Source organism: Mauremys reevesii, linkage group 10 (genome assembly GCF_016161935.1).
Source record: "Mauremys reevesii isolate NIE-2019 linkage group 10, ASM1616193v1, whole genome shotgun sequence".
NCBI classification, from domain to species: Eukaryota; Metazoa; Chordata; order Testudines; family Geoemydidae; genus Mauremys; species Mauremys reevesii.
In genome coordinates this window covers 69,731,359-69,756,367 of record NC_052632.1, presented here as the reverse complement: position 1 = coordinate 69,756,367, position 25,009 = coordinate 69,731,359, and the positions used below count along the sequence as shown (strand labels likewise).

At 46.1% G+C, this 25,009-nt stretch overlaps 1 protein-coding gene across 3 annotated transcripts in view; it reads right to left on the bottom strand.

Moving 5' to 3' along the window:
• The window catches only part of EEF2K (eukaryotic elongation factor 2 kinase), a 46,231-nt gene extending 21,677 nt beyond the window's left edge, over positions 1–24,554 (bottom strand). Inside the window, exons 1-7 of one of the 3 annotated variants that reach the window (XM_039492662.1) lie at positions 24,213–24,554; positions 15,637–15,732; positions 14,888–15,212; positions 4,739–4,839; positions 3,095–3,155; positions 2,071–2,108; positions 54–225 (exon numbers count right to left, since the gene is read on the bottom strand). In XM_039492662.1, the coding sequence (XP_039348596.1) occupies positions 54–225; positions 2,071–2,108; positions 3,095–3,155; positions 4,739–4,839; positions 14,888–15,133 (618 nt within the window). In that variant the 5' untranslated portion in view covers positions 15,134–15,212; positions 15,637–15,732; positions 24,213–24,554. Of the gene's footprint in view, positions 1–53; positions 226–2,070; positions 2,109–3,094; positions 3,156–4,738; positions 4,840–14,887; positions 15,213–15,636; positions 15,733–24,212 lie in introns of those variants that run through there. The other 2 variants (XM_039492663.1, XM_039492664.1) reach the window with 2 other exon arrangements.
• Positions 24,555–25,009: the final 455 nt, after the last annotated feature.

Genomic DNA, 25,009 nt, shown 5'->3' with positions numbered 1-25,009 from the left:
AAACAGAAAATCTGAATTTCTTGCTCATTGGTTGGCTTGGTGCTTTGTGGTACCTGTTTTGGTGGCTTGTGCCGGTTATACTCCTCTCCCCAAAGTTTTGCTTCCATTTGAAGTCGGACATCCTCAAAGTATACATCCCTGTCTACAGTCTCGATGTATCGCTTGGCAACATAGTTAAATGCACCTTTCCAGTTCTGAGTGTGTAAAAAATTGGACAGCTTTTTCCTGCAAGGCAAACCAATTGCAGATGAAAGGGAAACTGAGACCTTTGATTCAATATTCCCCATTCCTTCGCCTCCCAAAACACCAAAATTCAACGTGCCAAGTTCTTCCCTCAACAGCAACCTACATCGGGATATGACGGATGAGACTGAACAGATATTCAAGCTTAAAAAGACGACTGAGCACATATCAGGGAGGAGGGAGAAAGCCGCATCTTGCATGAACGCTTTCCAACATGCCAAAAGACAGCCTGCGCACAGCAGAACACACATATGGCTCGGCTGCTGTAATGTAGTATTGCTCTCTACCCTCTCACTTCCCTTCTGATCTCATACCAATGCATGAGTCAATGGTGTTTGTCTCAAGCACTTGTTCTAAGCCAATCACTTTGTCTTGAAGAAAATTAAAGGTGATTTTAGAACTTTAACTGAGAGGAAACAGCCCTTTTCTCCTCTGATAAGGGCAGACTTCTGCTTATAGCTATTCTTGTGTTATACGCAGCACTCTATGGCGAGGAACAGGTGTTGCACATTGGAGTCCTTTTGCTGCACCTCTGAAGCTCTGTCAACATACAAGTCCTTAAGATGTAAACACATAAGAGTGAAGAAAGAAAGACTGACTGCAGAGGGGCTGCTGGATGCCAGCTAATGCAAGTGCATGGGAGGCTGCAGGGGATGCCAAAATAAGGGTCAACTAGAAAACAATAGGTTTCTAGACCTTACAGGCAATACTTTTGAGTTTGGGGACCTCTATTCCACTCACTCTCTCCTTTAATCTTTCCCCAGCAGGCCAACGGTAGGGTGTGTTATGTTATTCATATGGGGCTTAAGGGAGAAAGAAAGAAGGTGCACATGGTTTTTCTGCTGGGTGATTTAATTTAACAGAGGTGATGACAAAAGATCTGAAGACAAACCAGAAGCAGAAGCTCCTGACAAAATTGGGGGTGAGCAGCAGCAGTCTGGAGGATGAGGTGGGGAAGGTAAAGTAGTGTCTGAAGTCATGTCCAGCTAGCTTCTGGTGGTTCTCAAACCATGACCAGTGGTCAACAGTGGTACACAGAACCTTTTTGGTGATCTGCAGAATGACACTTTTGAGAGCCAAGCAGTGCCAGTTAAACTCCTCTCCTTCCCAACACGTTGGGAGTGGAGGGGAGCCTATGAAAAAATCTCCTTCTTGCCAAGTAGTGCAGAGCGAAAATACCGGAGAGCTACTGCTGCCCAGGAAGGGAGCCCACCACACTCCTGCTGGGGCAGACAGACAGTGGCTGTGACACAGGCCCTCAAAGGAAGGGGACTATTCAAAGCTACTGTTCCAAGAGTGCTCTAGCATTCCCCAAGCATGCTCACTGCATTCCCCGAGCACGCTCACTCTACTATCCCTTAGGACAATGCAGCACGCTGTCCCTTCTCTGACATGCATCCGACGAAGTGGGTATTCACCCACGAAAGCTCATGCTCCAAAACATCTGTTAGTCTATAAGGTGCCACAAGACTCTTTGCTGCTGTCCCTTCTCTGGTGTTCCCTATGGTGTGGCTAGTACCCCGGCAGAAAACAGGGAGAAGGAGACAACTGCAATTGTGCCTGGCCTCTGTCAGAGAGCAAAGCTAGGAGGCTCGAGTCCTCCTTTCCTTGCACACCCATGCAATGGCCAGGCACAATTTGGGCCACCCACCAGAACTGTAACCTGGTTCTCCACCCAGCCATGCTCTCTCCCAGCAGGGAATTTTACTTTTTCCCCTGTGTTCCCTTGCCCCATGTCAGAGAGAACAATTACATTAAAACTGCTGCACTCACAACTACAGGAAATGCTACAAGGAGGCCAAAAAGAAAAAGCCAGTGGATGCTTACGTTCTGAAGCACTCCCGCATTGCTCCACGGCCAAAGGGCTGAAAAAAATCCAAAGACAGTCACTGCCATAAAGTTAATCTTTAGCAGTATTTGACATTTCCACAGCCCCTTTCCTCCTGCAAGATACCCAAGCACCTCACAAATTACCGACATACAACACAGCTTGTAATGCATCCTTCTCTGAAATGGAAGGTGGTAACCAATTGGCCCAAAGTAGAGGGGACGGGGAATTTGGGGAAAGGCACCTGGGGTAAATCTCCCTCTTCCAAGGAAAAGGGCCATGGATCTTAAATATCTCTGCAGGACAGACAGGTTTTTGTTCTTTAAGGTCTGTTTCAAAATATCCTTCCAGACTTGAGTTAGCTTTTTTGTGACTGCCCAAAACAGCTGACTTCAAAATTCTCAAGCCCAAATTTAGCTCTGGATGTCCAATGTGACCTGCAGACTGACACCACTTTAAATACATGCACTTCTGCAGTAACATGGACCAAGCAGCTCCCAAAACTTCTCAAGTAAGGTGATGGTGGTCCTGCCCTCATCAGCAGAAAACCCACGCAGTTTTTTCCCCTAACAGCAGAAATTATTTGGAAGCCTCAAAAAGACAAAGCTGGCCAGACTGCCAGACAGCGAGCTATGGGTTAGAGTCCTGGGCTCTGCCCAAATCACCCATGCAAGCAGGAGTGGGGGGTGCTGAGGAGGCAGCACAGTGAACTCCTGGATGGGAGTGTACGCCTCACATCACTTGTCTTTGGCTGGCAATTGCATGGCTGCTGCTGCTGCTGGACAGGGAAGAGCTGCCCCTACATGCTGCTCTCCTCCGGTGAAGGGAAGGGTACTGTGCACAGACCCTTACGGGAAAAGCAGAGGAATAAAATAAAAAAGGGAATGATCCTGAGGCTTGGAAGCCCCTGTTAAAAACCCTCTGTTAGGCACCTTCCCCTAGCTTAGTCTATATTAAGAAGGAACTAATAAATACCCCCACTACTACTATTAATAGAAAAGACAGAGACAAATGGGCTCTTACTTGTGAAGCCATTTTGATGAGAACTTCATCTTCAACCCACTCCCCAGTAACTGCGTTGTACCTGCACAATTAGAATTCACACCTCTTAGTACAATGCACAAGGAACCAAAAGACTTTCCCCCGTGTCACAGCTGATCCTAGCTGACTGGGGAGCTGATGTAAGATTCTTCTCTCTGCTCTATCCTACAGAACGCTGAGCCTCTTCACTTCCCAAATCTACATGGCTGCCAATATATGACTTAGGAAAGAATACCAGCAAATGGCCTCCTCAGAGGGCCACACTGTGGCTTGGCCAACAAAAAGCCTCTACTCCAGAGCCCATGTAAACTCTGCAGCAGAAACTAAGACCCTGTCCACACTACAAAATGGGCCTGATTTGCTGTTATATTAAAGCTCCTCCAGGCTGCTCTTGTAGGGTATAGAGGGTGGAAATGGTCCTCTGAGAATATCTGCTTCACAGGGGGCCTTCCTGGCTGGTGCAGAGCTGGCCTAAGATCTCTACACCAGCCCTGCTCCCAGGCCCTGGCATAGGGGTGGATTAGCGGCACAACAGGGGTATGACCTGAGTGCACTGGATTATGGCTATTCTCTGCCTCCCAAGGCCCATAGGGGGCCTTGAGAAGCAAAGCACAAATTAAAGTAGCCCTGAGACTACTAAATCTTACACCAGGAGCTGGGCATGCCTCTGCACAACCCTAAAATATAGGGAGCACAAAGGTGGCTTAACCCCTCCTCTCCTCATCCCTTTCCCAAGCACAGGAATCAAGACCGTTGTATTCGCAACACATGACTGTTTCTAGCTTGCCTTTCCTGACCAGCCTGGATTGATTCCCTCCTCCACCCTCAAAAACTATGCCTGACCAGCCATTCTATCTACAAGTTACTTCCCCTGATAGCCTATACAGCACAGCTTTCAGGGGAAGCAAAACCAGGCCCTGTTCTTTTTATTGGGCAATTTCAGTAACCCTAAAGCAGCACTTTCATTATTAAAAACGCCCAAGAAGTAAATAAATGTCAGTTCCTCAAATTTCAAAACGCTTCAATACAAAATGCTTCATGGCCGTGCAGTGTAAACGCTTTGGCGAAGCATGTGCCCAAAGCACTATATGCAGGTCAGGGGCCAGGACTGGTTTCAGCACATACACTATGCTGTGCTATTCTGTCCCTTTTAAGGGTTTACATTCCAGCCTCAGAGAGCACTGCTGCATGCCCACATAAAGAAACTGCTATTTCAGGAAAGGCACAAAGTGTTACAAACAGGCAGAACTGTTTATAGCTTCAAATGCCATAATGATTTTGTTTCTTTCCTTATTGGATTAATTCTAAGGAATATTTATAAATAATCAGCAACACCCTTCTCATTTACTTCCTGTCTGCTTCTTGCAATGCTGGAACTTTTAGACATGGCTGAAGTGGGAGAGAGTCTAAAACGTTACACTGTTTTTTGAGTGAGTACAGTCTCTATAAATGCTAGTTAGTTTCATTTTAGACACATTCTTGCCTTGGATATTGATTGCACTTATTTACCTAGATAATTATGCAAACTGTATGAAAAAAAAAATGAACATAATCCTTTGAAATATACACATGTAACCCAATGGAATCTGCTTAACATCACTATTAGAAGTAGAAACATTTACAGACCTATAACGTGTGGCATATTCTGTTTCAATGTCCTCAAGATGAAATTCTGCCCAGGGATCAGGCATGTGTTTAGCTTTCTGAATGGCATGTTTCCAGGCTTCCTACAGAAGTTAAAAACTAGCAGGTTATTTATATTGAACAACAACCCAATGATTACAAGCTTTATAATCACATTATCTACTGTACCTTTGGACCTCAGTGTTGTAAAGAAAAATACGCAGGCAGACCCCTGTGCTCATGTAGAGTCAATGAGCTGGGGGGTGGGGTGGGGGTGCACGGACCAGTGTGCATATCTCTCTTTAAAGGGTGAGAGCCATACTTTCTAATTTAATTCCCCTCCCCTTTCTCTAATTCAGTGGTCCCCAAACTTTTTCCGCCATGCTCCTCCTTACCCATAATGGAACCTGTCTGTGTTCTCCTCCCGGGAACTACAGCTGTGGCCGGGAGTGGGGCCCGGAGCCGAGGCTGTGGTTGGGGCCGCAGTGAGGGCCAGGAGTGGGGCCATGGTAGGGGCCCACGCTGCGGCTGGGCCAGAGTGGAGCTGGGGGCAGAGTGGGGCTGGGTGATGCTTCCTCATCACCCGCCATAGGGTCTGGCCTTGGCCTCACCATGCCCCCAAATGTTCCTCTAGGAGGGCATGCCCCACTGCTTGGAGACCACTGCTCAAATTGGTATTGGTTGGGTGCAAAACACCATTCAACATTTTACAATTTCAAGTGCAGTGATAAAAAGCACAGAAATGTAAAGCATCAGATTCTGATTTGATTTATACCACAGTAAATCCAAGTGAGAATTTGGTCTAATACACACAGGTATGAACTGAGCATAACTTGCATAAAATGCAGTAATTTTATAATTTTCAGTGTTTATAACAGCTATCTACTGTGGAGGCCACACTTCGACACTACAATCACATTTAGTAGCCAATGTTAATGTTAGAGAAATTGACTTAAAGAGAATTATATTTTAATTGGAAGTAACATGTCCTATCAGTGCAAGTAAAGAACAAGCCTGCTTTGCAAAAACCAAGGCCTCAAAACTGAGCTCACCACAAGATGCAAAAGCAGAAGAAAGTAGTTATGTAAGGAAAATGGATGATTATTATAGTTCCAGACAAGTAGCTATTTCAGTCTCCATCAGGCCACAGTAACTCTGAAAATGCATATGTTGAAAATTCAATAGTTGTTTCCACAAGCCACTCTAAATGCTTTTTTCTTAACACTTATCCTGTCCTCCTATTTTCACATCACACTATTCCCAGAGCCCCTGAGGTCCAATCCTCCAAAGTGTTAAATGCATTATGCAAGATGCCAAGTACCTTCAATCACTACTCATATGAATGAGTAATGGGTGCTCAGCACCTTGCCAGAGTCACTCAGCACCCTTGACAGCCTGGGCCTTTGTGCCAGCTCCTATCTGAATCTGTGGCAGGAAATACTGATTTCTGGAGCATTGTTTATCACTTCTGTGACTGAATTTACAATATTTTAAAATAGTGTTAATTTTTTTTAAAGAAATTAAATATTAACAAACGCTAAACAATTACACCACAAATATCTATCAGCACTGAAATTCCTTTGCAAACCTTTATATTGTATAATAGCTGGGGCCTTTATAAAATAATTTACATTTTCAACAAGCAGGTCCATTCTATTCCATTGGCAAAGCAGCATATTCTAAAAGTAAATAAAAAGCCCCACCTTCTCCACCCATAAAACCCAGCCATACACAAAACACATTAAATGAAATAGTTAGAAAATATTCCCTGTCTGTCACATGACAATATGGGGCTGCTTGATGTCACATGATCTGATGAGCTACATGGGAGCCTCCATTTGTAAGCTATATATAGGAAAAAGTTGAATAAGAACAGGGACACACCCTCATGCTCTACTGAAATATGCCTGATAATTTCCAAGTAATCATGTGGTCATGGGGTGTACGAAGGAAACTGGCCTTTTTGTGGTGTTTGGAGAGTGGCTTTATCCCCTTGTCTATGGCTTTCACCCTGGAAGGTGCTGAGAGCCCCTGAAAGGTACTGAATGAAATTAATGGGAGTTGAAGATGCTCAGCACCTCATAGGTTTGAGCCCTACACTTGTATTCTGGTTTTCAAAACAGAGAATCAGCATTAAGAACACCAATTATGCAAGCATCACGTTTCCTCTGTTTTAGATTACACAAGGGTGACAAGTTAGAAAATATAAATGAAATAAAAATACTCTAACATCCCCTTTGTTCTGGTTAACAATAGGAAATAATATTAAACTATCTTCAAATCCCAAGGACAGTATTATTGCTAAATAAATAAATAAAAATAAAATAAAACAAAAACAAACAAGCTTTGTTGAACTGTCCTGTTTTCACCACCAGTGATTTATCACATGTAAAATTTATATTAATGCAAAATTACAGCTAGCATTTTAAACGCATAAAAATCAGGAAGTTCAAAGTTATGGTTCCTATAGCAACTTCAGCTGACTTCCTTACTTGTAGACAATATTTTGTATAACTGCATACAGTGTTTAATGCTTAATACAAACAGTGAAGATGGGTAAAAGTAGAAACTCAAATTCAAACCCCTTCCATTTTGGGGGATCAGGGCATTCAATCTGAATCCCTGTATCTGAACCTGTTCTTCTGGTTTTAATTTCAGGTCCAATCCAGTTTCTTTTTCAGATGAGGCCAAACTCTTACAAGAATTGCCATTTCACAAGATTTCAGCCTCAGGGGGTGAGAAGCATAAAACAACAGGTGATCTGGCATGATTTCTGCCATTTTGGATTGAAACCTTTCCTAAACAGCCTTCGAGATTTCAGCACCGTGAAACCTAAAACCCAATCCCTAATCCCATACAAATTTCACTCTGGATGCGTACCTGAACACTGATTCCTGAGCCCATCTCTAATACAAGTATAATCTTTTAAACTGGACACCAGCCTAATATCTGGATGAAGAGGCCATATAGTGTGAAGAGACTTATAAAATGTGCTGAATAAAGTTTATACTCATTTCATTTCATCTTCACTTGGCAACTTCTTCATTGACAGACACTAAAAGTCTCTCACCTACTAAATACCTGGTTAAACACCACTTAACCACTTGGCACTGAATAAATGGGTCCCCCACTACATGGATTTTATGCTAATTCTGTCTCATTGAAGCAGTACTCATTGCAATTTGCTACCACTGGGCTAAAACTGGGTACCGAAGGCTTTGTCTAAACTACGATTTAAAGGTGTGTGGTTAGGATACGTTAGCGGACATGTGCTAACTAACATGTGGAAGGGGGGAAGCAGTAGACGTGATCTATCTTGATTTTATTAAGGTGTTTGACAGTTACACATGACATTTACATGAGAAAATGAGGGAAATGTGGTCTGGATAGAGGGCTTGGCTACACTTACAAGTTGCAGCGCTGGGAGTTACAGCGCTGCTCATGCAGCTGTGTAAGGGCCAGCGCTGGAGTGTGGCCACACTGACAGCTACCAGCGCTGCAGTGTGGCCACACTTGCAGCACTTTCCAGCGCTGTATTGAGAGGTGCATTGTGGGCAGCTATCCCACAGAACACCTCGTCCCGTTTTGGCGCCGTTTTGGCGCTGAGTATTGTGGGAAGGGGAAGGAAGTGTGCGGGTCATTCCGCTTCCTGTTTGCCAGCGCCCCGTGGTGCATCGCTTCACATCCCAGCATTCATTCCGGCAGCGTTTGGCGCCATTGTGAGTGTCTTTCTGTTACTCTCTGTGAATCGCGATTTCTGTGGCAAATGGAGCCCGATCTGCTGAGGACTCTGCTGATGAGTGTCACCAGCACAACACGTTTGGCAGTCGAGCTATTCCTTCAGCTCCAAAGTGACAGTGAGGAGTCCGACGATGATATCAATATGGATTTGTCTGCGCGTGTGACACTAGAGTGCTTGCGGCATTCACGGAAATGCTCAGCACCGTTGAACGCCGCTTTTGGGCTCGGAAACAAGCACTGAGTGGTGGGATCACATCGTCATGGAAGTCTGGGATGACGAGCAGTGGCTGCAGAACTTTCGTATGAGAAAAGCCACTTTCATGGGACTGTGTGCTGAGCTCGCCCCACTCTGCGGCGCAAGGACACAAGATTGAGAGCTGCCCTGACGGTGGAAAAGCGGGTGGCTATTGCAATCTGGAAGATGGCAAATCCAGACAGCTACCGGTCGGTCGGGAACCAGTTTGGTGTGGGAAAGTCGACCGTGGGAATCGTTTTGATGCAAGTTTGCAAGGCAATTAATCGCATCCTGCTAAGAAAGACCGTGACTCTGGGAAGCGTGCAGGACATTGTGGATGGCTTTGCACAAATGGGTTTCCCTAACTGTGGAGGCGATAGATGGGACGCATATTCCTATTCTGGCCCCCACCTGGCATCAGAGCACGTTAATCGTAAGGGGTATTTCTCTATGGTTCTCCAGGCGCTTGTGGATCACCGCGGGCGTTTCATTGACATTTACACAGGCTGGCCTGGAAAGGTGCATGATGCACGCATCTTTCGGAACAGTGGCCTGTTCAGGAAGATGCAGGCAGGGACTTTTTTCCCAGACAGGAAGATCACAGTAGGGGATGTCGAAATGCCCACTGTGATCCTTGGAGACCCCGCATACCCGTTACTGCCTTGGCTCATGAAACCCTATACAGGAAGCTTGACAGGAGCAAGGACCGGTTCAACTACAGGCTGAGCCGGTGCAGAATGACTGTGGAGTGTGCTTTTGGGCGTTTAAAGGCTCGCTGGAGATGTTTGTATGGGAAGCTAGACTTGGGGAAAGCAGCATCCCGCGGTTATAAGCGCTTGCTGTACCCTCCATAATATTTGTGAAGGAAGGGTGAAACATTCAGTGAGGCATGGACCACCGAGGTTCAAGTCCTGGAGGCTGAATATGCACAGCCAGAGAGCAGGGCTAATAGAGGCCCAGCACAGGGCTTCAAGGATTAGGGATGCCTTGAGGGAAGAATTTGAGGCTGAAAGCCAACAGTAATGTTTGCTGCCTTGCATGGGAGTGAATTGCACTGCTTACACTGTTATTCTATTATCCATAATAATAATATGATTTGCAGTGCCTCTTTCTTTACTGGGCTAAGGTGTCTTTCACTATCTGCTATAATAAAGACTGTTTTCAAAGCCAAGAATTGTTTTATTGAAAAGAAAAACTTCCTTGACAGACAGACAGACACACAACATTTCATTAACACAAGAGGGCAAGGGTGTGGGTTGGTGAACTGTACAGTCACAAGTTTGCATATGCCATGTCTGGATTGCTGTTTAATGAATCCTGCACTTCAGGGTGCATATACTGCATGGTGATGGGGGTTGAATGCAGAGGGTAAGGGTGGTGGTAGGTATCAGGGCTGGTTGGGGAACGTACAGGTGTTGGAGGCAGCTGGTGGTGGTAAGAGCCTGGATGCTGGGGAAAGGTGGTTGAGCTGACATTGGGGCACAAGGCACAAAGGACGGGCGGGTGGGGGAGTAGCACGGTAGTGCTCTGCTTGCATGGCAACGAGTGACTCTATAGACTCCGCTTGGCGCTCCAGGATGCTTAGCAGCCGCTCCGTGCTTTTCCTCTTGGCCACTGCATTTCTCTTGCGGGTCCTGCTTTCTTTCTCTCGCCACTCCTTCAATTCTTTTCTCTCTGTAGCAGAGTGCTGAAGAACAGTTTTCAGCATGTCCTCTTTGCTCTTTCGGGGATTTTTTCTCAAATTTTGAAGCCTCTGTGATGTTGAACATCTGGGCAGTCCAGTCAAGGTCACTGTACACACAGAAATGACAACATTTAACACGGGCAGCATTGTATCCACTATCTCCAGACATGAATTGTTACACTGAGGGAGTTCTCACTTGCAAGTTCTCACTTGCATTCTTTATCCCAAAAGGAAAACACAACAGAAGCCACGAAATGGTGAGTGAGGAGTGGGGCTTGAGTGAGAGGGGAGCTGGTTGCTTCGGGTAATCTGGAGTGCTAGAGGGGTTGAGTGAAGATGCAGATGCAGGGGTGATCTTATCTCCCTATCTCTTCACTAAAGAGTCTCCCAACATTTTTCACAGGACTTAATCCTGGAAGATGTTTCCCTACTGCAGTCACTAGGGAACAGCGGGGCTCTTTAGAGCAATGTGGATTCCGCCCGGGACCCTATGCGGCGTGCCTGTGTTCAGAAATGGTCCCCCCCCCCCTGGCCGAAGAGTGGCGCGGACGCGTCACCGTCACTGGGACAAGGGACACAGTGGCTCTGCCTATAAACCTGCGCAGGCATATTGCCCACGCGCTGGATGAAGCTTTTGCTGAGATAACTGAAGCAGATTACCGCGACGTGATAGACCACATCAACGGGCTATTCCACATCTAGACGCTGCCATGCATGCATCCATAACCCCCCTTCCTCTCCAGAAACATTTCCACCCAGAAAATAAAAGCCGCTTACCGGTACACCGCTCCTCTGCTTGTCCTTCTGCAACTGCTGGCTGCTGCTGCGATTGGGTACTTTCCTCCTGGCTTGAGAAGAGCTCCTGGCTGCATGCCTCCAGGGAATCTGCGGTTTCTTCCCCCATCCCAGGAGCTTCACTCGCGGTTTCCTCTCCCCCCCCCGCAGCCTCCTCCTCCTCCTGTCCCCCAGCCTGCTCAGAAGTGTCCATCGTTACCCTGGGATTGGCAGTGGGTCACCCCCAAGTATGTTGTCCATCTCCAAGTAAAAACGGCAGGTCGTGGGGCGGATCCGGATCTGCGATTCCTCTCGGGCTTTGTAATAGGCACTCCGCAGCTCTTTAACTTTCACCCTGCATTGTAGTGCGTCCGTTGATGGCCCCTATCCAGCATGTCCCTTGATATCTGCTCAAAGATATCGTAATTCCTACGGCCGGAGCGCAGCTGTGCCTGAACAGACGCCTCACCCCAAACACTGATGAGGTCCTGCAATTCACCTGTGCTCCATGCTGGGGCTCGTTTGCCGCGTGGAGGCATGGTTACCTGTAACCTGTAACTGATTAACTGATTGCACTCCACACCTGGCTGCAGCAAACAGGAAGGAGATTTTTAAATTTCCCGGGGCATTTAAAGGGCGGGTCACCTGAGGCAAGAGCAGTAGAGTGCAAACTGATGTGCAGAGTGGCTGAACAGGAATTCTGGGATAGCTCCTTATTCCCTGGAGGACAGGTAAAGCGCTGGTGAGTGTCCACACCTGCTGAGCAGCGCTGGTGTCACCAGCGCTGCACTCCTTATACCCCAACCCGGATGGGTTTTCAGCCAGCGCTGCAACCAGGGAGTTGCAGCGCTGGTTGTGCCCTGCAAGTGTGGACGGGGTGTTAATTGCAGCGCTGGAAAGCCTCCACCAGCGCTGCAACTTGTAAGTGTAGCCAAGCCCTAAATTACTATAAAGTGAGCGCACAAGTGGCTGAAAGACCATATTCAAAGAGCAGTTATCAATGGTTTGCTGTCAAACTGGAAGGGCATGTCTAATAAGGTCCTGGATCAGGTGCTATTCAATATTTTCATTAATGATTTGGATAATGTAGAGGAGAGTATGCTTATAAAATTTCCGAATGACACTAAGCTGGGAGGGGTTGCAAGCACTTTGGAGGACAGAATCAGAATTCAAAATGATCTTGACAAATTGGAAAAATGGTCTGAAAATAACAAGATAAGATGAAAATCATTAAGGACAAGTGCAAAGTACCACCCCTAGGAAAGAAAAACTAAATGCACAATTACAAAATGGGGAATAACTGGCTAGGTGGTTGTACGGCCAAAAAGGATCTGGGGGTGGATCACAAATTTCAACAGGAATTTACAATGTGATGCAGTTGCAAAAAAGAGCCAATAACATTCTGGGGTTTATTAACAGGAGTGTTGTATGCAAGACATAGGAGGTGATTGTCCCTCTCTATTTGGCACTGGTGAGGCCTCAGCTGGAGTACTCTCTCCTATTCCAGGCACCACACTTTAAGAAAGTTGTTGATAAACTACAGATAATCCAAAGGAGAGCAACAAAAATGATAAAATGTTTAGAAAACCTGAACTAGGAGGAAAGTTTTAAAAAACTGGGCAAGTTCAGTCTTGAGAAAAGAAATCTGAGGGGGAGATCTGACAAATCGTTAATATGTTAAGGGCTGTTATACAGAGGACAATTCTCAATTGCTCTCCATGTCCACTGAAGGAAGGGAAAGTAGTAGTGGTCTTAACCTGCAGCAAGGGAAATTTAGATTAGATATAGGAAAAACTTTCTAACTATAAGTGTAATTAAGCTCTGGAATAGGCTTCCAAAGGAGGTTGTGGAATCCCCATCATTGGAGGTTTTTAAGGACAGACTGGACAAATACCTGTCAGGGATGGTCTATGTTTAGTTGGTCTTGTCTCAGCACAGGGGGCTGGATGTAATGGACTCTCAAGATCCCTTTCAGCCTTAGATTTCTATGATTGTATGTTCTAAAACTCTACTGTAGACAAGGCAGTGTTTAACCTGTGCTCCCTCCTAGGCTTCAACTCAACCAGTTCAACACACTTTAAATTCTAAGCTGCATTGTCCACACTAGATTTTTCACTAGAAAAAAAAAGAAGTATATTTTTAACATTAACACATGTTAAAATACTAGTGTAGACAAGGCAGTTGTAGCTGGTTGAGGTTAACCGTGTTGGTGAGCTGAGGGATTATGTCAAATAGCTAACATGTTAAAACTATCTACACTAGGATTTTAACATGTTGTCATTGGGTGCCCACCTCTCACGCACCCCTTCATGGCCCAAGGTCAATCTGTAGGCAGCTTGCTTCTGTTCCCCTTTCAAGGGGCTTCTCAAATAGACTCCACATGCAGGCTTTCTGTCCAGTACCGCCTCTCCTTGGGGTCTGGTTTTATTGACAAAACAGTTCGAAATAAAAAGTATCCTCAAGTCCATTTGTCTACCCTCTTATTGGTAACTCTCAGGCCTTTCCTGCCTGTAATCTCACTTGTCTGTAGTCTCATTCTCTAGCCCCAGGGTCTGCTCTTTCAGCATACTTACCTCTGTATTCCAGTATGGTCTCCCTGAACATTTTTCTCTCCTCCCAGCTTCCTGCTGCTCTTTATAGGGGAATCAACTAATCCCAGCTCAGGTGTGCCTCCTAGGTAATTAGGGTAGACTGGCTCCAGGCCTCTACCACTTAGGGACAAGCCACCCTGTTACACACCTGTTCGTTAATGTGTTAACTAACCTTTTTCCTAGTGAACAAAAGGTCTTAGGTGTTCGCTAATACTTGTGAACAATACACATTTAAATGCTGGTCTAGACACAGCCTAAAAAATGTCCCAATTTAGCAGAGTCCTCAGTTAAATCAAGTATATTAGGAGGGTCTATAACCTGAGGACAGTTGTGGTTCTCAAGGCTCTAAATTGTGACACGTTCCCCCACATCCCAAGGGCAATCAGGAGGGCAGCTATGCAGACTCTACATGTGCTAGGATCCTCCAGATTAGAGGGGTCTCCAGTAGAAGACTTACAGGTGGATGCTGTTCCCTTTGCATTGTCTGATTGGTGCAAAGGGAGCAGAATGGGGCAGAGGATCTTTGTTTGGCCCTCAGGCTGAAATGGTTGGATACCACTAGAGCACACTGTCTGGGGTTGGTGGTAGAATTTACTGTGTAATTTAACATCAGAGCTCTATTATTAAAATGTAAAGATCCCACCACAAGAAACACATCTCAACCCAACCGTCTAAATGATGTTCATTTATGTTGTATCAAAAATTATGACTGGTTTTGTTCAATTAAAGATACTCAATGCAGGCACATTGCTTTGCTTGATATCATTCATGAAAGAACGTCTACTCTCATAGCCCAAATTTTGACATTAATAATATTGCATTAGAGTTACAACAATCATCTTTAAAAACTGCAAATCCATTTATTTGCGTTTTTTAAAGCAGCTGAACTACAACAGCTGTGCAGTCTTAGACTCGAGCCTGCAAGAGTTCCATGTATGGCGTTCTCACTGAATTCAAGTGGAGTTTTGTAAGGGAATCAATGGCAGGATCAGGTTATTGGCCTAAGAGATTTAACTACAAGTCTGGAAAAATAAAACCTGTAATTTTCATGGAAATTTACAAGAAATGAAGCAGCTAGAGAGATAAATGAGATTAGAAGCCTATTTAGGCTTGAGCCCAATGCTTACCTTAATATTGAAGGAGTTTCTAGGAGAAGAGCTAGATCTGTAATGTTCATCTTTTGCTAAGTTGCTGAAATAATTGGCGACTTTGTTGTTTGCAGTCTTGTTAGATACTGGGTCATCTGTTATCGGGCAGATGTAATAACTATCCTCATCCTCACTATCAGCATCAGGATAATTTCCAGAGACTGTTTTAGTTGACCTGGCATTATCAATACCTTCCATACAGAAGATAAGGTCCTCGTCCGCCATGTTTGTGGGAGGTTGGTTTAATTCGTGCAATGATTAAAGCAGCCAGTATTACAATACACATTTGAAATGAGGGAAGAACCTGGGAGAGAAAAAGAATGAAATTAAAGAAAATCAAAGGTTCTGTTCTTTAAAAAAAAAAAAAAAAAGCATGAAGCCAAAATTTATACTGGCCAGCATTAGCAAAAATTAGTCAATAATCTGTACATGGGTATGTAAAATGGGTATCTGGGCACCTAAGTATGCCTCTCAACACCCAAATGCAGGATTTGGGCTCCCAATTTAGATACCCAAGTTTAAAATTGTCACAGGATAGAGAAAAATTGGCTCAGAATAGAATAGGAATTTAATATAAAATCTTAGGGACTGCAATATTGGATTACTCTAGTTTACCTTTAGTAGCATTCCAGGCTCCATTTATCAACTTCCCTCTTTGAACATATCTATTCTTACTTGATTAAAAACTTTGGGGCCGATACTACAGTTTTTACTCAGGCAAAACTCACATCGACTTCCCCATAACTCTGTGTATTTTGCCCAATCCAAGGACTGCAGGATCAGGCCCTCTGTTTTCCAAAGGCAGCTTTTCCATCAGGGGGTCACTTACAAATGAAAACAAAGAATAGGATTAACAGACTCCAGGGAAAAGGGGCCATGGAATATTACTGGGCATGGATGGCGAAGGTGAAACCAGAACACATTTTCTGTGCCAGGAAGGTTTTATATTACTTGGCCCCCAGCTCACATGGGCTAGTCAGTCCTCAGTAAATCACTGTGTGTGCACACCCAGGGTGCCACATGTGTCCTCTGAAGTGAGGATAAATGAGGCTGTCAGACAGTTGCTGCTGCTCTAGCCATTAAAGTGAATAAAAGGAGTCTAGGTTGGGGAGGGAGAAGGGGGAGGAGGAAATGCACAGGAAAGTCACATTTCAGTGCTCTTCTCTGGCTTAAAATCTCACTCTGATCCCCTTCCCAACAGGTATGCTCTTGCTGTCAGTTCCTGCAACTGAACTCTCCAGGAGCACTGGCTGGCTTGCTCAGGGGTACGTCCTTCTCTCTGGATGATCCACCAGAGCCTGGAATTGGCAGCCTTCAGGGAAGAACATTTATTTACATTATTTTTTCTTTCCTCTCTTGATTTTGTTCATTCCCATCTGGTGACAAAGAGCCTTATCCAAAAATCATTGAAGGCAACAAAAAGGTTCCTGCAGATTTCAGTGGTCTATGGAACAGGCCCAGGGTCTGGGATGACATTAGTTCACACATACCAAAATGTCTCTATCTGGCAAAGACAAGCCCTGTGTTGAAGCAAAACAGTCAAACTTTTTCCACTCTATCCACCCAAAAAGCTTTCCTAATCCAATGGCTTTTAAAGGCCAATCTCTGTTTTCTCCCCAGAGTTCAGAGTTTTGTAGATAAAATGGTATATTTTAGCAATCTCTCTTTGTTACCCACTGTAGGTAGCTTGTGTGTTTCATCAGAGACATAGGATGGGAAGGGACTTCCTGAGTCATTGAGTCCAGGCCCTTGCTATTGCAGGCAACCCTGTCATATAATCACCTTCATAAATTTATCAAGATCCAGATTAAAATAAGTAAGTCTCTTGCCCTCATCCCACTCCTATGGATGGCTGTTCCAGAGGCTCCAGACCCATCGATCATTGAGTTTAGACACTATACATCAACAGGCACGTCAACCATAAATAATAAACTGGGCTAATTCTATCAACTCCCTGGTGCTCCCTGCTTCAGTAACCTACCCCATTTGTTCATTATGTGACAAAACCATGAGCATCTAGCTCATATTCCCTAATTCCTGCCCCTGGGAATTTGTATTTGTATTCTTTTGTAGTAAACAGGCCTGGGAGACAATTATCAAGCCCTTTCATAGCTAAAGAAAAAACAAAACAAAATGACACCCTGCTGGAAGATCACTAGGAAGTCATTTTTCTTCTCTCCCTAGTAGTTCCATGATCTTTCCTCATAACTAATCTCAATGGTCCAAAAACTTTGCAAAAGCATGGAACCTTCCTGAATACTTATCAGGATCCCAAGGGGTATAGCTAGCTTAAATAAAATGGCATAGTCTGCAGACCACCCTTAGTCTCCTGGGCACAGGTGTAACCCCACTACAGGTGTCAGCATGTAATAGGCCATCTTTATCTGAACAGCCTCCACTCTGATTAAGATGGAGCATCACATACTGGCATGGACTCCACTCCCATGTGAAAGATGGGATGACGGCAGGATAGATCATAGAACTCTATGTGTCACACTGGGCCTGTGAGATGCATTTTGGCCACACCTGACTTAAATTTTTTAATATTCCAGTTATTTAATTTCCTCTGCCTTGTCTCCATAGCAGGAACTGTCTTTTCTAAGGTGAGGAATACAACATGAATCTAATCTAGTGTTAAATTTTTATTACCTTCTAAGTAGGAAAACTCTGGTGTTTCAAAGTTTCAGTTACTTCTGCAGAACTATGGCCTGGTCTACACTACGCGTTTAAACCGATTTTAGGAGCGTTAAACCGATTTAACGCCGCACCCGTCCACACTAAGAGGCCCTTTATATCGATATAAAGGGCTCTTTAAACCGGTTTCTGTACTCCTCCCCAACGAGAGGAGTAGCGCTAATATCGGTATTACCATATCGGATTAGGGTTAGTGTGGCCGCAAATCGACGGTATTGGCCTCCGGGCGGTATCCCACAGTGCACCACTGTGACCGCTCTGGACAGCAATCAGAACTCGGATGCAGTGGCCAGGTAGACAGGAAAAGCCCCGCGAACTTCTGAATATCATTTCCTGCTTGCCCAGCGTGAAGCTCCGATCAGCACAGGTGGCAATGCAGTCCCAAATCCAAAAAGAGTTCCAGCATGGACCGTACGGATGTGATCGCTGTATGGGCAGACAAATCTGTTCTATCAAAGCTCCGTTACAGAAGACGAAATTCCAAAGCATTTAAAAAAAATCTCCAGACAGAGGCCACAGCAGCGACTCAGCACACTGCTGTGTGACAAGCGTAACGGAAAGCCAAAGAATCAAATGGACGCTCATGGAGGGAGGGAGGGGGGACTGAGGACTCAAGCTATCCCACAGTTCCTGCAGTCTCCGAAAAGCATTTGCATTCTTGGCTGAGCTCCTAATGCCTGTAGGGTCAAACACATTGTCCGGGGTGGTTCAGGGCATATCGCGTCAATTTACCCCACCCCCCACCCCCAGAAGGAAAAGGGAAAAAAATCGTCTCGACTCTTTTAAATGTCACCCTATGTCTACTGAATGCTACTGGTAGACGCGATGCTGCGGCAGTGAACTGCAGCATCCTCATCCCCCCTCCTTGGTGGCTGATGGTACAATATGACTGCTATCCATCGTCATCATCAGCCTGGTGGCAGATGGTACAGTACAGAAGGACTGGTATCCGTCCTCATCATCAGCCCATGAGTGCTCCTGGCTGGCCTCCTGGTCATTCCCAGTAGATGGTACAGAACGGCTGGTAACCGTCTTCATCATAGCAACAGGGGGCTGAGCTCCATCAGCCCCCACCCTTCATGTCTAAAGAAAAGATTCTGTACTGCCTGGACTATCATAGCAGCGGGATGCTGGGCTCCTCTCCCCCACACTGCTTAATGTCCTGTCTGGACTATCATAGCAGCTGGAGGCTGCCTTCCCCTCATTTTATCTCACTAACAAGTCACTGTTTCTTATTCCTGCATTCTTTATTACTTCATCACACAAATGGGGGGACACTGCAATGGTAGCCCAGAAAGGCTGGGGGAGGAGGGAAGCAACAGGTGGGGTTGTTGCAGGGGCACCGCCTGTGAATGGCATACAGCTCATCATTTCTGCGGGATCTGACACGGAGTGGCTGTGCTCTCTGGTTCTCTGATACACTGGTTCTCTAGTACACTTGCCCCATATTCTAGGCAGGACTGATTCTATTTTTAGATACCATAAAGGAGGGATTGACTCGGGGAGTCATTCCCATTTTTGTCTTTTGCGCCCCCAGCCGACCTCAGACAGGGGCACCCATGACAGCAGCAGACAGTACAGTACAGAAGGACTGGTAACCGTCATCTCATTGCCAATTTACAATGGCAGCAGACGGTACAGAACGGCTGATAACCGTCTCTGCTATCATGCAAAAGCAAATGAATGCTGCTGTGTAGCGCTGCTGAATCGCCTCTGTCAGCGGCATCTAGTACACATACGGTGACAGCAATTGGAATAGGTCAAAAATCAGAGCCCTCTTTAACAAAGTGTATTTAACAAAGTATCTGTTGTTAATTTAATTCATCACTATGACATGGTCACTCTCCATTTAACTCCTATGCTCTCAACTTCCTTACAATTCCCTGCCACAATGTGGGGACGTTTCCTGAAAAACTGGCCATCGTCAACGCTGACTCATTCTCTCTGTTATTAACTGCATTAATTCAGCAATCCAGACCCTTGCAAACAGTGGGGACAGAAGAGGACACAAGGTGGCACTTGGTTCCAAAGTTATACAAAAGCAGGTACAATATGATCCATCACTCTTGGGACTAGGAATCAACTTGCTACAAATCCTCCTGATCTGATACACCAAAGCATTTCACCATCTGCTCTTACATAGGTCGGTCACTGGCTAAAATTACAATTGGTCTACTTCCATTGCAAGCTATACTGGATGTATCTCAGTTAAAAATATTCCACAACTAGTTTATTACAGCTCATTTAACATGAAATAAAAAGATGACACTTCATCAGTTTTTAAAACTTTGGTAAATGATTGTTAACATTTTAAAAGGTAACAACAAGTAGGAATTGGATCCTACTATACCCACTACTAACAGAGAAGTGCAGAAAGCAAAAATTCAGCAACATGATGCAACAACATCACATGTTTCTATTAAAATTAGTTAATCCTTTTCCTATAATTCCTGAGTGACAGTAAGAGCAAGTGTTTCACAGAGGCTTTCTATACATATAACTGCTACTAAAGCAAATAGTAATGGAAGTCATGTGCACATCAAAAAGAGAAGCTGTGTGTGGACTCTTGTCTTACTAACTTCACATATCTAATTATATCAATTCTAGAGAAATTGTGGACGGTGAGCACTGAATCACTCACCGCTGTGTTACCCACTGGAGCAACTTATTAAGAAATAAAATAGTGGAACAATGGGAAGCATGTTTACTGAGGCTCAGGTTCCACCCACAGTGACGGGTGAAGATTTCCATGCATATCTTCCTCGAGAGACTATTAATGATGATTCAGCAGAACTCAAACAGATACATTGTTATTATTAATTCAGCTCCATGTTGGGATAGCTGTGGATTTCACGCTTCGGTGCAGAAGCAATGCACCAGGCAGGTTTTCACATCCTTGCTGATACCCTGCTGATCTTTCATGTTTTCCTGGCTTTACGCCCCTCACTCCCCATACACACTCTTAAAGTTCCATATTAGAAGACTCTTTTCAAAGCCCACTGACTCCAGTCCTCAATAAGTCAGTCACACTTCTGAGCAATGTGAGGTGCTCAGCCCCTGCTTGTGTCTCTAGAACAGGGGTGGGCAAACTACGGCTCGAGGGCCACATCCGGCCCTTCAGATGTTTTAACCCAGCCCTTGAGCTCCCGCCGGGGAGCGGGGTCGGGGGCTTGCCCCTCTCTATGCATGCCATGGCTCTGCACAGCTCCCGGAAGCAGTGGCATATCCCTCCTCCGGCTCATACACATAGAGGCAGCCATGGGGTCCCGTCCCAAGCGCTGTCCCTGCAGCTTCCATTGGCCAGGAACCACAGCCAATGGGAGCTGCAGGGGCAGTGCTTGCGGACCAGGCAGCACGCAGAGGCACCTGGCCACGCCTCCACACAGGAGCCGGAGGGGGGACATGCCGCCACTTCTGTGAGCAACTTGAGGTAAGAATCACCAGGAGCCTGCACCTCTGATACCCTCCCATGCCCCAACCCCGTGCCTCAGCTCTCATCCTCCTCCCACCTTCTGAACCCCTCCGTCCCAGCCTGGAGCACCCTCCTGCACCCCCAACCCCATCCCAGACCTCGCACCCCCAGCCTGAGCCCTCCCCCCAACACCCCAACCCTCTGCCCCAGCCCAGAGTTCCCTCCCAACACCCTGAATTCCCCATTTCCGGCCCCACCCCAGAGCCTGCACCCTGAGCCGGAGCCCTCCCACCCTTCCACCCCCAATTTCATGAGCATTCACAGCTTGCCATACAATTTCCATACCCAGATGTGGCCCTTGGGCCAAAAAGTTTGCCCACCTCTGCTCTAGAATGACTGAGTGAGACCTGGGATCCCTCATGGGAATGCAGGGACACCTCTCAGGGTGGTATTGTGCCTACTCACTAGTTGCAGTAGCGTGCCAGTTCCAAGAGTGTATAAGGGCCACCCAAATATAGCTTCTAAAACAGAGAAAGTGACATTTCAGGCCTGGTGTCAGGGGCAGCTCCACTGAAGTAGAGGAATTGCACCTGTTTCTGCTAGGGCTGAATTTGGCCCATCAGCTATATTTGCTGCCCAGCAACCCCCGATTAGGAACATGCGCCTCATTATACACGATCAGATTTCCTCCTGATATGCGAGTTTGTCTCCCCCTCTCAACTTCCTGCCTTTTTTTCATACTGCTTCTAAACTTAAAACAGATTCCCCCTGCCCATGAGCTAAACTACTTCCTGGCCCCAGTGAAATTAACAGGAGTTTTTTCATTGACTTTAATGGGGCCAGGATTTCACCCCTAGTTCCTGCTCTACCCTAGCTCTCATCCGGTCTCAAACTGTCCTCCCAGGCGAAACTGACAAAGCTGATGCCCAAGATGCATAGATTTGGAACAGCGCAAAACAAGCTTCCAAATGTTCACAAGGGGGTTAGCTGAGTTTGACAAATTTACTGACAAACATTTGTTTAATGTGAATTTTGGCAGGTTCTTGCAGCATAGGCTGAAAGGACACTGGGCAGGCAGATGATCAGCTTTTTCTGTGCACATTTACAAGGCAGAGGTGAAATACACAGAGCAACTTCCCTCATCTTCCATAGCTGGAAGCCCCCTCAGGTACTAGAGTAATGAAAGCGTCAATGGTTTGCACTTACACCATGTGGTGCTTTAGTCCTTCAAAACGCTTCATAAACATTAGGTAAAAAATCCTTAAAATACCCCTGAGTTACATATTCCATTTTACAGACTTGGAAAGCAAGACACAGGGGATGGAGATTATCAAACACCTGAGGGATTTAGATGCCAATTTCTCATTTATTCTCACAGGAACTGCAAGTCCAAATCCTTTAGGCAGTTTTGAAAACTCTCCTAGGGAAGTTACAGCCAAAATTTTCAAAACCTGACACTGATTTTGGGTTGAAGCTGCTCCTCAGCTCCAAGACCCCTTTGCTCACATAGCAGGTAAGAGCTGCAAGGGTGTGGGACCTGGCTCCATGGCTGGCAGACCCCTCAAGAAACAGGGACTGCAGGGGAGCCCTCCTGGCACACAGCCCCTGGCTACATCTCTCCCTGCACCTGGCCTGAGCTACCCCCCTACCTGCACACCGTCCCTATCTACCCCTCTCCCTGAACCCTGAGCCACACACAGCCCCAGCTACCCCTTTTCCTGCACCCTGAGCTATCCCCTGCCCACACAGCCCCTAGCTACCCATCTCCCTGCATCCTAAGCTACCCCCCTGTCCACACACAGCCCCTAACTACCTCTCTCCCTGCACCCAGAACTACCCCCTCTCTCCATTGTTATGTTTCCTTCTAAAAAGTAGATCACAACTTTTAAGTGTGCTTTTCAATTTGATTCCAGATATTGCATTACTTGGATTAAACTGAATTATATCTGTTCATTATTGTCTGTAATTCTATCCATCCTTTTTCATTTAAAAAAAAATCTTATTCTGTGTACATCAAAATCTGAACGGTTTAGTAACATTTTCTTTTTGTGACAGTTTGGTACATTAACACAGCATGAGTTCTTCCCCCTTGTGCAAGGCAACATGTCACAGCTCAACCTTGGCAATAAACCGATGTGTCAATGGGAATTTTTTCCCCTCCATCTGTTTGATTCTCACATACTGTATTCCTTTGGCTAGTTGGACAAAGCAGCATGCAGGCTGTTGAGAAGAAAAACTACTGACTAGTACATTTTAGGATCATTACATCAACAATCTGGAGTCGAAACAGTCTGGTAACATCTCATCCTCCGCTCAGAAACAGGCAAAAAGCTCCTTGGGAGGAAACTGTCATCGGAAATATGGTTTTACAAAGAGCAAATTACCACTCCCTGATCACTGACAAATTCAACCCCACCCCAACTCACAACAGGCCTTTAATTTCATTAGCCATTGGACGTTTATGAACTTTACATATAATTAACACACACACACACCGCCTTCTACAGTAACAGGCAGCTCTTGTAAAAACATCACAGTATAGTAATGGCCTCTGTAAAAAGGAAGGTTAGTATTCTACAGTAATGGCCCTGGTCTAAATACTACAACATATTTGCCAACATTCAAAAGCTGTCAATTGGGGGCATTTACAAAGAAAAACAGGGAAAGACTTTTTAGTGCTATAATGGGAAATTTTTGCCAGGATCAAGTCGGGAGGGGGGGGGGGGAAGAAACAGCTCTGTGAAAAAGTAAAATAAAACAGGGATGACTGGCATGTATGCAACAGGACAAGAAGAGCTCTTCCTTAAAAATACTGCACCTATGGCACATAAATAATCCCCAAACAGGTAGTAATACTACAGTAAACTGTAATATTCTGGATAATACTGTGTGAATACGCTAGTATACTGAATAAGGGGAATCAATTATTACTAAAAATGGGTGTTAAAATACAAATGTGTCCATGTGTAACGTGCCATACTGAGCGCTAGAGCGGGCACACAGACTGAGCAGGGTTTGCAGGCCGAGCCGTTTGCCAGCCCTGCCCAGAGAAACAACCTCCTGACCCCCTCCCACCGTGCACGGAGAAGATATGCTGCTAATCGGGGAGCCCGGCAAAACCAAGGCGGAGAAGCAGGCTCCATGGCAGAGCCTGGCCTACCTTGTGCAGACAGACACACGGTGCAATGCCTGGCCTACCTTGTGCAGACACACTCGGCTCCCGGAGCAGCAGGCAAGGAAGCAAGGCTCTTCTCCCCGCTGCAGCTGCACACAAACGCCGACGAGCGCTTCCCTCCGAGGGTCACGCGCCAGCTGCTGCCCCGGGGAGCGCACGCGGACAGCTCGCGTCTGGTCTCGGAATCAGCCTCTCTCGCTCTCCTTCGCAGTCCCCGCGGGGGCTGGCTGGCTGGCTGCACCCTCCCTCCCTCCGCAGGCTGGCGGAGGGCGGTACTGCAGCAGGCAGGCCGGCCTGGGGTGTCGCTGCCTCCTGCACAGGGGCTCTCTGCACGGGGACGAGAAGCTACAGCCGGCGCCGAGTGTGAGCTCCCTCCCGTCCCCACACGTGGTGTAAAGCAGCCCCAGACCCTTACTACACCCGCCCCCCTCCGCTTGTTGCCGGTTGCATCAGCCCAGCCTCAGCACCTGCTCCTTACGATTTGGTGGGGGCTCATGAGTGTTGAAACTAGAGTGTGGCACCCAGGAAACATTGTTCCTCCCATCTGGTCTCGTGCTTGGAGGGACTAATTAGGGACACATGACGGACACTGCCTTGGGACCCCCAAACTCTCAGCATCACCTCCTCCATTCCAGCCAGCAGAATAGTGGGGGGCCGGGTCACCAGCCGCTGAAGCGACTGCAGGACCCCCAAGCGTCTTTTCCTTCTCATTTTTTAGTTTTCTTCCCTGTGGCTATTGCTAGCGAAAGGTACCAGACAGTTACTGGAGACCTACTCACAAGGACCAGCGTTCAAAGTACACCTTGTGTCCCACTCCTGG